Source organism: Haliotis cracherodii, unplaced genomic scaffold, assembly GCF_022045235.1.
Source record: "Haliotis cracherodii isolate W230 unplaced genomic scaffold, xgHalCrac1.p SCAF_13, whole genome shotgun sequence".
NCBI classification, from domain to species: Eukaryota; Metazoa; Mollusca; class Gastropoda; order Lepetellida; family Haliotidae; genus Haliotis; species Haliotis cracherodii.
Genome location: NW_027266268.1, coordinates 19,175,120 through 19,190,671, shown reverse-complemented (window position 1 = coordinate 19,190,671; position 15,552 = coordinate 19,175,120). Strand labels below are relative to the sequence as shown.

At 42.0% G+C, this 15,552-nt stretch overlaps 1 protein-coding gene across 1 annotated transcript; it reads right to left on the bottom strand.

The window, feature by feature from the left end:
* Positions 1-4,168: 4,168 nt before the first annotated feature.
* On the bottom strand, positions 4,169-9,780 carry LOC139459055 (uncharacterized). The gene is made up of 3 exons (XM_071240498.1): positions 9,456-9,780; positions 6,487-6,612; positions 4,169-4,431 (listed from the first exon to the last, which is right to left on the bottom strand). The coding sequence occupies exons 1-3, from the start codon at positions 9,778-9,780 to the stop codon at positions 4,169-4,171; spliced, it is 714 nt and encodes a 237-aa protein (XP_071096599.1).
* Between the last annotated feature and the right edge of the window lie 5,772 nt (positions 9,781-15,552).

Below are 15,552 nucleotides of genomic sequence, written 5' to 3'. Positions count from 1 at the left end.
ACTTCAAAATGTAAAATGTTAATTATTCTAACCATGTAAAAGTGGAGATAGGACATTCTCGTTCTCAGACGAGGAAATGTGTTGCCAAAAAAATGTTCGTCTATGATATAATCATTTGGGTTAGTTTTGAACCAAGCGCACGTTCTTAGCAATTTACCAATCAGGAAAGTAATGGCTCCCCGTTAAGTCCCACCCTAGCAATATCTCCCGTATGTGTCAATATTGATAAATACAAGAGGAGCCGATCTCCGATGACAAAAACTGCGTCTTATATTTCTATGTTCTCCATCGTACAAACGACCTCGTTTCATCGGGGAAAATATGCAAACATATTCCAAGAAGTTCTCAACACGAACATCGAAGAAGCAAGTTTAGATACGTTCAAAGTGGGAATTGCCCTTGACTACAGAGGATGATCCCCTTTTGAAGATTGTAATTTATTAGCGATTCTCGAATTATCCGTAGTTCGAGACATGTGCAGTGCATCAATAAGACCTGAATATAGTATCTTGCAAGGACCGTAAGCTAAATTCGTCTTAAACAATATGTCGAGTTACGAGGTGTCATTGAATATGACTGCGGGAACAATGAAATAGGGTTTGACACTACATAACGTCCTCCCAATTGCAGCCAACGGCAACGGTGTATTCAAGCAGGAAAACGCTCGACCGCATACAGCATGAATCACAAATTCCCGACATTCACTTGCCTCAAATTCAAACATGTATTGATTAATAAAGAGGATAAACAATAATGGGCTCAACAAACAACCCTGTCTCACACCACAAGAGGTGTTAAAAACATCCGATCTGCTATAACTTATCTTCACACATGCAAAAACAGTTTTATACATATTTTCAGTAACCGATACATTTTACCATGAACACCTTTTTGAACAAGTACATAAAACAGCTTCTTTCTATCAACAAAATCAAACGCCTTTCTGAAATCTATAATGGCGGTATAACAGCAATATTTTGGTTTTCTTAAATACTTTGGACACAATGTCTGCAAAACATAAAAATTATCAGTTGTTGAATGATAATTTCTAACCGGCACGCCGTGATATATCTGGAATACTGTTAAAAGCGGCGTTAAACCCAACTCACTCACTCACCCACTCACCCACCTCTAACCGGGAACACTGACATAGGGTTCAACACTACTCGTACATGTATGAGGAGCGCTTTATCGGGAAGAGGACCATAATCACATCTAAGTAAATCTGAAAAGTGGGTCACAATGGTGTCACCATGTGGCACACCGGGAAGAGTTTTACAAATTTACTCTTACATGATATTCAACTCGCTCATCAGCGAGACACAGCCACCCAACCTCACAAATCATGGCTGTAGCGCATAATGGCGTCGAAATATATTTCCAGTGTCATCCACGTATATCACCAAAAGCTTAGCGCTCGGCATTGGGAACGGATCATTTTGTAAAAATATATTTAGGCTTATAATTTTAACTAAAAGTTTATCTAGTTTTGCAGCTGGTTCTTATACTGAACCGCAAAAGAAACGTCATATTGCATTTTAAAATGTCATTTAAATATCTAGGTAGTTTTTGTCAAAGTTTCTAAAATTTAACATTACCTTGTCCGGAAAAATAAAATTTGTTGATAAAAAAAACAAAGCAGATGACAATAAAACCGATCGTCCCAAACGCATCACGGCAACGGCCATGGTAACCCGATGCACTTGAGTTCCGTGCAAATTGAAATGCACATGCGTTCCCCCATTTTTGCCCTATAAAATCCACCCAGATCCGACTCCCAAACAACCAATCAATATTCAAGGCAGAACTAATGGGCATGGCCTCAGCCGTCCATAATCAAGAATCCAAAAACCACAAAAAATCCTAATACTTACCGACTCCCTAAGTGGACTGCAAGCCCTCCAAAACAAAAACACCAAAAACCGACCTAAATTAATAAATCAAATACTTAAAAGCTCCAACGACCTAACTAAGGCAGGCAAACAAATAACCTTCTTGTGGATACCCGCCCATGTAGGAATATACGGTAATGAAAACGCCGATAAAGCAGCTAAACTATCCCTCAAAATCCCAGAAATAAGCTTAAACTTACCCATCTCAAAATCAGAAATTAAAAGTGTAAACAAGCAAAAAATCACAAAAAATGGCATAACCTATATCTAAACTCAAATAGCCAAATAAAAAAAGTGCTCAGCAAACCACTAACCAAACCAAAAATTCTACATCCATCAAAAAAAAATCGACAGAGTAATCACTAAACTCCAAACAGGACACATCAACCTAAATAACCACCTAAAAAAAACAAAAAAACACACACTACAGGTAACTGCCCACACTGCAAACAACTAGAAACCCCAGAACACGCACTCATCCACTGCACACACTACCTAACACATCGAACCGCATTACAAACCCGTGTTCTGAATAAAAACGGAACTAATATCAATAAAACGCATCTAAAAACACAATAACCTACCAAATCAAAATCACGTAAACAAACAAACATCCACCATACCCAGCTCCCTTAGTTCTCCTCCCAAACCCCATCGGCATCTATTCCAAATCTCAAAATTCCCAAATTCTATATAAGCAACCCCTAAACCCCCTTCTTGGGTTGCACAGACCACTTTCGCCCCTTTCGGAAACACATTAAATGGCCTGGCCTGGCCCGTGTGCGAAATACGTACACGCATCAGTCGGAAAGCGCACGTTAAATCTCCTAAGTAAGTAAGTAAGTAAGTAAGATAACATTCATTCGTTATTGAATTGCTACCAAATGTCAAGATTGACAAGAAATCAGCGACACCAAGCCCTTTGACGATTGCAAGCTAGACTGCCCGGCAAGTAGCCAATGCATTTCAAGTTCACGTAAGGAGCATATACAGGCTCCAGCAACGGTACCAGACCACCAACACTACATATAACCGACCATGTAGTGGAAGACCAAGGGTCATCACCCGACGTCAGGATTCGTCAGATTGTGCGACAGCATCTTCAAGATAGCTTTGCTACTGCTGCGAAAACTGCTCGACAGACCATGGGGACACACCAGCGACACAGTGCGGACACCATGCGTCGACGAATGACCGAGCAGACTCCTATACTGTCGCAGGTCACACCAAATACCCATCCTGACACCACGTCATCGCCAGGACTGTCTTCAGTGGGCAACACAGCACCAGCATTGGCGCAACCAGCAGTGGAGGAGAGTCCTCTTTTCAGACGAGAGCCGTTACTGTATCTCAACAGCAATTCGGATGCTCGTGTTGTTGAGAGAGACTCGTTGGGTGGTCCGAACATCATGATGTGGGTTGGAATTGGTCTTGCACAGAGTGTTGGCCCTGTGGTGTGAACATCGGTCCAGTGAGAGGCAATGGTGTCACAGAACCTCGGTACATTGATCAAGTCTTGAGACCACATGCCATACCTCATTTGGCACTTCGCCGCAACCACGAAATTGAGCATGAAAAGGCTCGTGTCCACACTGCGAGAGCAACAAGAGACTTCCTCGAGCGGAATGGCATCAGAACCATGTTGTGGCCTGCCCCCCGTCCCGATTTAAATCCGATTGAGCACCTGTGGGACGTGATTCAAAGACGGCTGAATGACGTCCGACCAAGCCCGACAACTGCAGCTGAACTGTATCAGGCGTTCCTCAAGAGTGTGGGCTCAAGTGCCTATGGCTTTCATTAACCGCCTCATCCATTCCATGTATTGACGTTGCACGGCACTCATCAATGCACATGACGGACACACGAGATACTGACTTGTGATGCCATTTTCTCAGAGACACGTGTTGTGTTTCACTTTAAAGACATTTGACACTTTTATTTCAACCTTGATGATCAGTTTTGCCAAGTTTCATCTTTTTAATATGTCTCAAAGTATGTTTACAGTGTTTAGACAAATAAGGTTTCTCATATATCTATCCATGGTGACGTTTCTTTTGCGGTTCAGTGTATATGTAGTCTCCTTTAAATAAGAAATTCCAATATGAACATTGAACAAAAAACAAGCCTTATAAAAAAACGATTATTATCACATCTTAATAAACCTGAAAAATGGTTAACAATGTTTTCACCATATGCACACTGAAAAGAACATTTACAAATTTAATCATACCTGAAATCGAACTCATCTGCGAGATAAAGTCACCCAACAATACAAACTATGGGTGTGGCGCACAGTGGCGTTGAAATACATTTACTGTGTCGTCCACATACAGTGCAGATATATTTACGACGTGCCATGTCACCGGGGACAGACGACATCCCCCGGGGACAGATTCCGCCGTGGTGCAGACGAAGGCTGTCTCAGCTGAACAAGCTTTTGCGCAGGATTCAGGGCCAGATATGGAAAGTCTGAGATCATTATGCCCATCTACACCAACTCCTGTAAACTGCGTGTATTCGTTTCCGTATGATGCGCACGCTGAAATAGATATTTCTTGTTAACACAGAATAAACAATCGGACAAAACTCTTAAACCATGTCAAGGCTTAATGTGGAGTGTGGAGCCAAAGTAATTGCGGCTGTAGAGATTTACCACTTTGGTCAACCCCACGAGACCGAATATGGTGCTGACAAACATTGAACAGGGCATGGCGGCGTTGGAATATTACTGAGAGAGCTTGACGCCTCTTTGAACGTTACTTAAGTTACATCATAGCGAAAACGCTTGATGTGACAGGAAAGCCCAAAGTGGTGAAGCTTTGAAGGTCTTATGTGTTTACCACGAGCATGATCTACAAACATAATCAGGGCGAACAGTGCCCCAACAATTATGATGAGAGATTTCACCACAACCATGTTCTTGTGTACTTGGTTAAAGGATTGTCATTTGTTCGTTAGTAGGCCTGTCTGATTTTTGCTTCGCAATTAGATAAAGGCGCGAAAAAAGCTGTAACTACTCGAAACACTTACATGTAGTAAGAGAGGAAATATAGGATATTGCTGACCGCGATTCACACCAGTCCACAATATGCTCTAATTTGCAAACATGGAGTGGGACAGACAAACCATAGACTGAAAGCATGAGAAACGATCCACTCAATCGGGGAACTATCACTCACCGAGTCAATTTCGGAGTCAGCCACTGAGTCAGTCAAAATGTCAGTCAATATGTCAGACACCGAGTCAGTTTCGGAGTCAGTCGAGATGTAAGTCACGGAGTCAGTCAAGATGTCAGTTACGGAGTCAGTCACTGAGTCAGTTTCGGAGTCAGTCCAGGAACCAGTCACTGAGTCATTCACCAAGTCAGTCACCGAGTCAATCATGGAGTCAGCAAATGTATCAGTCACAGAGTCTGACCACTAATTCCAGTTTAGTTGGATCCTACGATATATTCTGTTAAACTAATCTTTCTTGCCGATATCTCCACGACTTTTGTGACATAAACTCCATGGGGTATCTATGGCAAAGTAGGTCCCAAGCATTCCATGTTGTACAGAATCGAGTAAAATGAGGTGAGCGAGTTTGGTTTTACGTCGCACTTCCAACAATACCACAGCGGGGAACACCAGAAATGATCTTCATACATTGTACTAACGTGGGGGAACAAACATGGGTATTCGGTTTGAGTTGCGAAGGCTTTAAGCACAAGGTTACCTTACCGCCCCCTGATAACATGAGGACCAGGAGGCCACAATGCTTTATCTGGCATATTGTGGATGGCGGCGTGGTTTGTTCCTCATAAAGCTAGCCTCTGGTTTGCCTGGCTCTCACTTGATTTATGAGCAGGCCACTGAGACGTAGTGGCGCATCTCAACCCCGTCACTGCTTCTTTGATGTTGGTATGATGAAGGAGAACTGGTTCTTATGTATAACTTCATTATTAAAACTGAAGCGACATTTCGGCGTAAATTTTCGCACCTTTATCGGGCAAGTAATGTTGAGAATATACACGAAAACATCACATGTTTGGTAAATATGTTGGTAGTATATGCATAAGAACGCTTCCTTGTTCATTCATCCATTGATTAATATAGAAGACACTCCGTTCTGATGACATGGCCAACAGACCCCAATTAGTTTATGTTTGTCCATAGACCCTATTAAAATCAGCATTCAGTGGACAAAATGTGTGCCCTGTCTGATTGTGTTCGCGTAGCCCGATATAAACAAGTCACACACCATTCACGCTCTATTTAGAGTGTGTGAAAGAACATTGTTTTAGGCCACAGTTAGCAATATTCCAGATATATGGCGGTGAACGTTGTCTGGTATGGACCAGGCAGGTGAATCAGTGGTTCATGGCGAAAGCAGAGACAAACCAGGTCATACATTGCCGTCGGAACCTATCTGATAATTTGTTAACAGTTGCTACATGTACAGAGTACACAAACGATGCTCAACCACTGTAACTTACCGAGTCTGGACCAGAAGACCAGCTTTATGGCACAAGCAACGACAAGACAAACATTGTAACCAGTAGATGCTCATTGGTTGGCGCCTGCGACAAGCATTTGCATTTACGTAACGTACTTACATTTCACGCACGATTTCGTGGAGGGGTCAAAGCTGCGCCCGAAACCACATCCACACAGCCCTGTCCTGAAGGAGGCGGTCACAGGACACCCAGTCGACTCGCACCGTCGGGTGACAACTTGGAGCTCTAGAAAATATAATTATATTCGGTGAACTACACAGATGTCAGCTATCCAACACCGTCGGGGGACAACTTGGAGCTCTAGAAATGATTATTTACAGTGAACTATCACAGAGGTCAGCTATCGATTCCAACGCCGTCGGGTGTCAGGTCGAGTTCTAGAAATAAACATACACAGTGAACTATCACAAACGCAATCCATCAATTGCAATACAGATTCACACCGTCAGGTGTCAACTCAGAGTTATAAAAAATAGTATACAAAGTGAACTATCGAAGAGGTCAGTCCAACCCAACAACGTAAGGTATCAATTTGGACTTTCAGCAATAATAATTGACCCGTGAAGATCCGGGGTAGAGTAGATCTTCAGCAACCCATGCTTGCCGTAAATGAGACTATGCTTGTCGTAAGAGGCGACTTACGGGATCGGGTGGTCAGACTCGCTGACTTGGAAGATGCATGTCATCGTATCCCAATTGTGTGGATCGTTGCACATGATGCTAATTTCTGAATTGTCTGGTCCAGACTCAAGTATTTACAGACCACCGTCATGTTGCTTAAGTACTGCTGAGTGCGGCGGTAAACAATAAACAAACAAATCAAGCGAATCAACAAATCTGTACTCAGTGAACTATCACAGCAGACATCCACCAACTCAACATCGTCCACGGAAGTGGCGGTAAGCTCTTATATCATCAATGCTGTGACGTCGTGAGACTGTTGATGGGGTGTCTCAGTTCCTTCGCAGTCGTTGACGTCGCCGTCACATATCGGTTCCGCGGGTGGATTGTCCAGATGTGTCGGTCTTCAGCTGGCTTGTAACCCTTGGTCTTCCCGATCTTGGACGGTCTTGTGTCTGGCCTGTTTGCTGATAACGTCTCAACAAGTTGCTGATACTGGTTTGACTGCAGTTAAAGGTTTTGTTCAATGTGCCGTTGAGATGCCCCCAAATCGGCCATACCAATAGCTCTGTCACGTTCCACTTGTGTGAGTCTCGGCATTTCTCTGATGTTCTTTTTTATGCTGCATCCTTGCGCTGCCCCGAACCGGTACTTATGTTATAATCATGCACGAACGTTTTTAACAGTTCCCAATCAAAATGTCCCCATTTTCCATAACTCCGTCTTGAATTCAGATAAAACCTAATTTACAAGTGATACATTTCTTTTGCCCGGTCGTTTAATTATACAAAGTGATACATCATAAACTATTTAGTGTACGTATCAGGCATCAGGAGGAAGAAATAAATGGGTACAAATACTACATAACACAGCCAGCTGGTTCTTGCCTCGTGAACCATACTGAACCATTGTTGTCCACGATATACCACAATGGTGCCTACATAGATGTACACTGAACCACTTCATGCTACATGGTACAAGGCCTACATACCTGTGCACATACTGAGCCATTGTGGGCTAGGAAATATTATGATAGTGCCTAAATACATGTATACACACTAATTAAACCACTTCTAGGTAGGTTACGCAACAACGCTAAAAACACACCTGAACCATTTTAAGCCAGGATATGAGTGTTTCCCGGTTGTCAAAGTCGCACTCAGCCATATTCCAGCCATATGACGGCGGTCTTTAACGAATCGAGTCTAGACGAGACAATATGGTTGTTGACATGAGCATTGATCTACTCAATTTGAATACGATCGCATAGATCAACCCAGTCAGCGAACCTGATCACCCGATCCCGTTAGTCGCCTCTTCTCTGTGATTCAGCTGTGAGATACTACGACATTGTCTACATACCTGAGACATTTCAAGCCAGGATATAGTTCGGCTGTGTCTACATACCTGAACATACCTTGAGACATTTTAAGCCAGGATATAGTTCGTCTGTGTCTACATATCTGAACACAGTGAGACATTTCAAGCCAAGATATAGTTCGGCTGTGTCTACATACCTGAACACACAGTGAGACATAGCAAGCCAGGATATAGTTCGGCTGTGTCTACATACCTGAACACAGTGAGACATTTCAAGCCAAGATATAGTTCGGCTGTGTCTACATACCTGAACACACAGTGAGACATTTCAAGCCAGGATATAGTTCGGCTGTGTCTACATACCTGACCACACAGTGAGACATAGCAAGCCAGGATATAGTTCGGATGTGTCTACATACCTGAACACAGTGAGACATTAAAGACAGGATATAGTTCGGCTGTGTCTACATACCTGAACACACAGTGAGACATAGCAAGCCAGGATATAGTTCGGCTGTGTCTACATACCTGAACACAGTGAGACATTCAAGCCAAAATATAGTTCGGCTGTGTCTTCATACCTGAACACACAGTGAGAAATTTAAAGCCAGAATATAGTTCGGCTGTGTCTACAAATCTGTACATATCATGAACAATTTTCAGCATCGATATACCTAGGCAGTGTCCACATATCTGTACACTGTACATGTAATGCACCATTTTACGCTAGGTGAGGTGACGTGAAATGGGGTTTAACGTCGCTTTCAAGAATATTGCACTTATATAGCGATGTGCATGCACGTCTGTGTGTGTGTGTGTATGTGTGTGCTTGTACTAGTGCGGACTGATGCCGATTTTATTGTTATACTCCACTAAGATACCATGCCGCAGTATAACACGCCACTCAGACACAGTATACTGGCTCCAAGCCGACCAGTTCTTATTTTAGCCCCTTTATGCCGAGCGGTAGGCACGGTAACAACAAGTATCATCTTTTAACGTCTTTTTGTATGACGCGGCCGGGGATCGAACGTCCGACTTTCCGCTCTCCGGGCAGACGATCTCCCACTAGACTACGGAGGTGGTGTTTTTTAAAGCTAGGGAATACTATTGCAGTGTCTACATACCAGTACACATTGTGTACCACTTCGAGCCGCCAGAGTTGTGAAGCTTTGATGCTGCCATTGAATGGGGCCAGGCATGATAGCCAGAGCAGATGCCGGTCTGCAAGTTATAGATGAAACTCTTGCAAAGGATGTCATGATAGCAACGATGAAGGCAGTCGACGCGATCTGACAAAACTGACGTCCATCTGAGATGATCTGTAGCGTTGAGGTCATCACGGCCGGGCATGGACTGGATGCTGCATGATGTTTGTAGAGCGTCTACACAGAGCAGGACATTGAAACACAACACTTGCAAAACATTCACAACTGTCTTGTACCAGGACATTTTTCAGTGTGTGGCGACACTGACTGGTTCTTGTTTGTTTTGTCTCTGGACCAAACCAGTATTACTTATTCAATAATTGAGTGAAATGATATGTTCCAACAACGTCTTGCTCACGCTCCGGTGAAACGTGATAACAAACAAAGCCAGGGTTCAAAATGTTGTGTCCACCCCATGGAAGCCTTTTAACTCCACACAATAACTAATATTGCTTTCAATTAGCTTCTTAGCGATTTATTTATTTCTGTGTTAGTATTAGCGTCGGTCAACCATAACATTCAGGTGTGACAGCTTTGTTATTTAGGAGATAAATATACTGTGTTTTCAATGTAGAATTTTCAATGCTGGGTTACCTGTAGATTTAACCGCGCAAAATTGAATTTGGAACCGAACGCGCAGGGGGAGGTTTCAAATGTTAGATTTAGCGCGGTTAAATCTACATGTAACCTAGCTCTACATTGAAAACACATTATGTTTATCTCCATTCTACCATGACTAAATAAAACGCGAACTCTTTGGTGCTAACAAATATTTTGAGTGAAGCGGCATAGGTGGATTCCAGTGTTTTTAGTGGGTTGTCGATGTGAATTACGGATTCCCCGACGACAGTCTTTAAACAAAATATGGCGCTGTATAAGCTCAGACAGATTGTTTACACCGTAATACTTCACTCGAACATGTGACAGGCATTGGCAGCAAGGAAGTCACGGCAACATGGAAAGCTAACATGAGGTTGGTACCCCTAAAGAAAACTAAGCAAGCTTTGCAAAGCTTTCGTTCTACACCGAACGTCACCATTATGACGTCATATCGCTCATTGTGACGCAAAAGATATGACGTCACAGTCGTATATGGGGGGGTGGGCGCTAATCGCTCTTCCCTCGTGTGGACCCGGGTTTAAATGTGACCTCAGCATCCCATTGCGTGTCGTAAGAGGCGAGTACGTTTGGCAATTGCAACCTGTTTGCTGTGGGTTGCACCCCTGTGTCGGCGGAGGACGGTAGTCTGGTGGTTGAGGGCACTAGTTCAAGGAGTAGCGTTCCTTTGCCCAATACACCACTTCGGCACTTACTTCGCCTAGACGGGTGGTAGGATTGGCCCGGTCCTATCATTCGGCTGGTCATGCCGAGACCTGTGCATCAAAAATTGTATTTGCACAAATTAGTTTTCGGAATTATATTTTACTTGAGGTTTGGCCTTTATTATTATAACTGATGTCTTAAAGTACTCATGGAAATGAAACAAAAAATGTTTTGCTGGATTTAATAATCGACACAAAGCATTACGTAGATGTAAATACTAAATAACAAAACAACTGGAAAAGTACTAGTCTGGATTTGCTAGTTTTATCTCAGTGCTCAATACAAAATGTACTTTACAGGAGCTAATTTGTAGGCACTTTCAACATTCAAAAATAAAAGTTGACAAAAGTCCAAATTGACATGGCAGAAACAGGCTATAGGCATTATGCAAATTAGCCTGGAAAAAAAGTTATCAAAACAACAACAAAAATAACAGCTATGTTTATGTACATAATAATAATGACAATGTATGTTGTTGTTTGAGAAGGGAATATGTTACTTTTACGTTCTGATATTTTGACGATGATTCACTATCCCACAATGCCACTCACAAATCACTTACCACTGACAAATCACATGCACGTGGGTTTCAAGCACCTGTTTTCACCTGTCGTCAAGGTGTCATAGGTCATGGACATTCACCTTGATCTAGTAACACCTGGTCATGCTCAATTTCACAATAGTCTGTTTTGTTCATATTTTTCCACACTTTTACGTGTAAAAAGACATAAAAACCTTTGATACGCTGTAATTGTGCCAAGGCCCAATTAGTACTAATTGAGTTGTTTGAATATCTATATATTTTGTATAATAACTGCATTTATTTAAACTCTGAGATCGAAAAAACAGTTTTTTTTCATTTTCGTGAGTACTTTAATTGAATTTCAAATGTATGTGTTTCAAATATATGTATTTCAAGTATGTAATTTGCCTAGAGTCCTATGCCCAGAAGGCGGTGGCTCGTGGGCCAATCTGGTGGAATAGTTATTGATTTAATTATTCTGCTTGAGTATATCACCCGTGTATCCGTGTAAGTTGGAGATTCACTTGTTATTGGCATCGTCCTTATGACACTCCATGGTGGGTGGGGAGCTCGGGTGACGAAACAATAACAATTCAACATGGATTACGAAACCACATCCAAAAACAACCAAAACGTCCACTGCAAGTCGATGATGAACAGCGACCGTCCAAATCCATTGGTTACTGGTCACCTTTTATAGTGATTGATACTTTAAATGAAATGTTTTTAAAGTTGAACCCTTTCGCAGTATCTAAGGGTCTACATGGCTTTGCAGGTGACGTCAAAAGCATTAAACGCTGCCGTTCAGGTAAATTGTTTATTGAGTGTAGTAAAAGGAAGCACGCAACAAACTTCATGTCAACTAAATCTTTTATCGGCGTTCCGGTTTCGGTCTCTGCACACCGAACACTTAACACCAGTAAAGGAATTGAGAGGAACTGAGATCGATTGAACAGATCTCACATGGGTGAAAACCGATATTCCTCAGTTGTTTTCACCTGAACAATCAACTCAAACGCCCGAGACAGTTCACAACACGTCTCAGATTCAATCATCAGTGACCAGGCCTCATCTGTAACACATTTACAATCAACATCTCAGTCGGTTTCAAAACATCATTCGGAAATAAATATCAAATAAATAGTTAAAAGCAAAAGCAAACCACGGTCAGAATCTTCAAAAACATTTCAAAGTGACAGAGCCTCAAAGGGGTCAGAAAATGAAATGAAATGAAATGAAATTCCACAAATTTGGGGCACTTGAGGACATAGATGTGTCAGAAAACATCCATCCCTGGGCACATAGCTTGTCGCCCAAAACAAACTGCGGGGTAGATCCCCCATCAATCCCCCAAAAGTTAATGTATTCTAATAATTTGGTACAGTGGAATTGTTGAGGACTGAGGACTAACTTTAATGAATTGCAGCTAGACTGAACCGCAAAAGAAACATCACCCAAAGTAACATTGCATGAAAAGTTGTCATTTAAATATCTGGGTAATTTTTGGCAAAGTTTCTAACATTTTAAAATTTATCATTACCTTGCCCTGAAAAATGAAATTTGATGATAAAAAAACAAAGCAGATGACAATAAAACCGATCACCTAAAATCATCAAATTTCATTTTCCCGGACAAGGTAATATCAAACTTTAGAAACTTCGCCAAAAAGTACCCAGATATTTAAATGACAACTTTTCATGTAATGTTGTTTGGGGTGACGTTTCTTTTGCGGTTCAGTATATATAATGGGTCTGTGGCTTACGCAAATAAAGATGAATAAGTGAGTGAGTATTGTGATACGCCGCTTTTAGCAATATTCCCGCAATATCACAGCGGGGTACACCAGAAATGGGCTTAACACATTGTACGCATGTCGGGAATCGAACCCGAGTCTTAGGCGTGACGAGCGAACGCTTTAACCACTAGGCTACCCGACCAGCCCCTTTGACCGTTATAACCCTTGAGTGACAACAACGAAGTGATGAGAGGTATATGGTGAACAGTATACATGGTATGTTGCAGTAATCAGCAGATTGACATTAACAACAGGTACTGGAGCACACAGATAATTAGATGGAAACAAATGTACAGTAAGAAAAACAAATATCACACAGGCAATGAAGCCAGATAAGGAAAAGAATAAAGAAGTTGTATAGTGATACTTGGATACTGACTAAAATGCTATTGCTTGATCAAATCTTCATAGGCAGAGCGGATGCAAGGCATTTGATCGCTGTGAGTGAGTGAGCGGGCGAGTGGGCGAGTGAGCGAGTGAATATTGGTTAACGCCGCTTTCAGCATTATTTCAGCAATATCACGGTGGGGGACACCAGCAATGGGCTTCACTGATTGTACCCATGTCGGGAATCGAACCCGGCGTGACGAGCTAACGCTTTAACCGCTAGGCTACCCGACCGCCCCTGTCTAGTCATTAAAATGGGTTTACGGTTCAGTAAGATTATCTACTTTACATAAAGCCACACTTGATTTTATTTCACACTTATCGGGGACCGAATGCTTTAAGCACTGAGCTACCTTGATCACTGTAGATCACTTGGCTGTATTCTTTTCAGGTTGATAACGGTGTAAGAAGTTGTTATCCATAAACTTTTACGTTTTCTAATGAGCTTCATTGACCAATCAACTGTATTTTTGTTCTTCCAACTTCTATGAAAGACTTCACACAGGGGTAGTATCATTTACAAAGGATCATCCACAAGGACGTATAACAGGTTGCCAGGTAATTTCTTACACAGTATGCACTTATACGATATAATATATAGTATGTTGCAGTCCGTATAATAGCCCCAATGATGTAATACAATATGTTATAATACCCAGTCTGCATATAATTTGATTCTAATTCTGAACGAACCCTCGATTTGGTATCAGACCGAGGTCATCAGCAAATGATAATAATAACTAAATAAGTAAAGCTTAAAATGAGTGAGTGAGTGAGTTGGGTTTAAAGCAGCTTTTAACAGTATTCCAGTTATATCACGGCGTGTCAGCTTAATGTGGGAGGAAAGACCGAAGTGATGCAGGTCTTAGACGTTTACCAATTCGATGAAATCCACGAGCACTGATATTGGTGCTGACAAGCCTAGAAACATAATCGTGGCGAACCGGGTTTCGAACCCACAATCATAGATTTCTTGCGATTTAAAGCGAATTGCGGCGCCTTAAACGACCGGGCTACCCGTGTTCCAGAGCTAAAATGAATAGAATTGCATGGTGTTTTCCCACTTTGTCAGACATCCCGGCTGAGTAGTACAGGCACTTCAGTGACATGTGAACTGTGTTCATTCATACAGATATATCCGTGATAAATACTGTACACTTACAATAAGTAAAATTGGTGAGCTCGATTCTTTCGGAGTTTGTTGTGATTCAACATCGTAATTGATAGTGCAAGGATTGATATTTGCATCTGGAAGTACAGACTATTACCACGAGCAACTTCTTAATTACAATTGGGCGACGTTTCGGTGTAGATTCTAACACCGTTATCAAGCAAATGATGTGTCGATGTTTCGCTGTAGATTCTAACACCGTTATCAAGCAAATCTACACCGAAACGTCGCCCAATTGTAATAAAGAAGTTGCTCATCCATGACAGTTTTGTCTTAGCTAGCAAGGACTGTTTACTTCGCTGGTATGTTCAGTTTACCGTTTTCGTCAACCTTTATGCACCGGACTCCATAATTTATCAGTTGCTCTTTAAGTGCTTGTTCACTCACCCGAGGCCAGGGACCCAGATATGATACGTGACTCCAAGTTTGTTTTCGTCAGTTTGCAAGTTCGCCTTTGCGTCAAGTGATTCATAGTGCCCAGTCGTTATGCGAAATGAGGACGGTATCAAATAACAGTGGCTCGCACTCTGTTAACTTACGTCTGCCTGATAACTTACGTCTGTCTATGAGCTGTAAATTTGCAAATCCATGGCCAGGCTCTCGAAGACTGTGAGGATAGGTCTGAGAGGTCCACTATCAGGGGTAATTAAAAGTCCATCTCGGATGTAATTCAACCTTAGCGTCTTATCTCGACCGTCATGTGATCACAGTTCATTTTGCCAGTTACCTTGTGCCTGTTACCAGCGGATAAAGTAATGATAACACTGGCATATGTTGCTACATAACAACCAACAGATTTCCAACACGTTCATCTGGT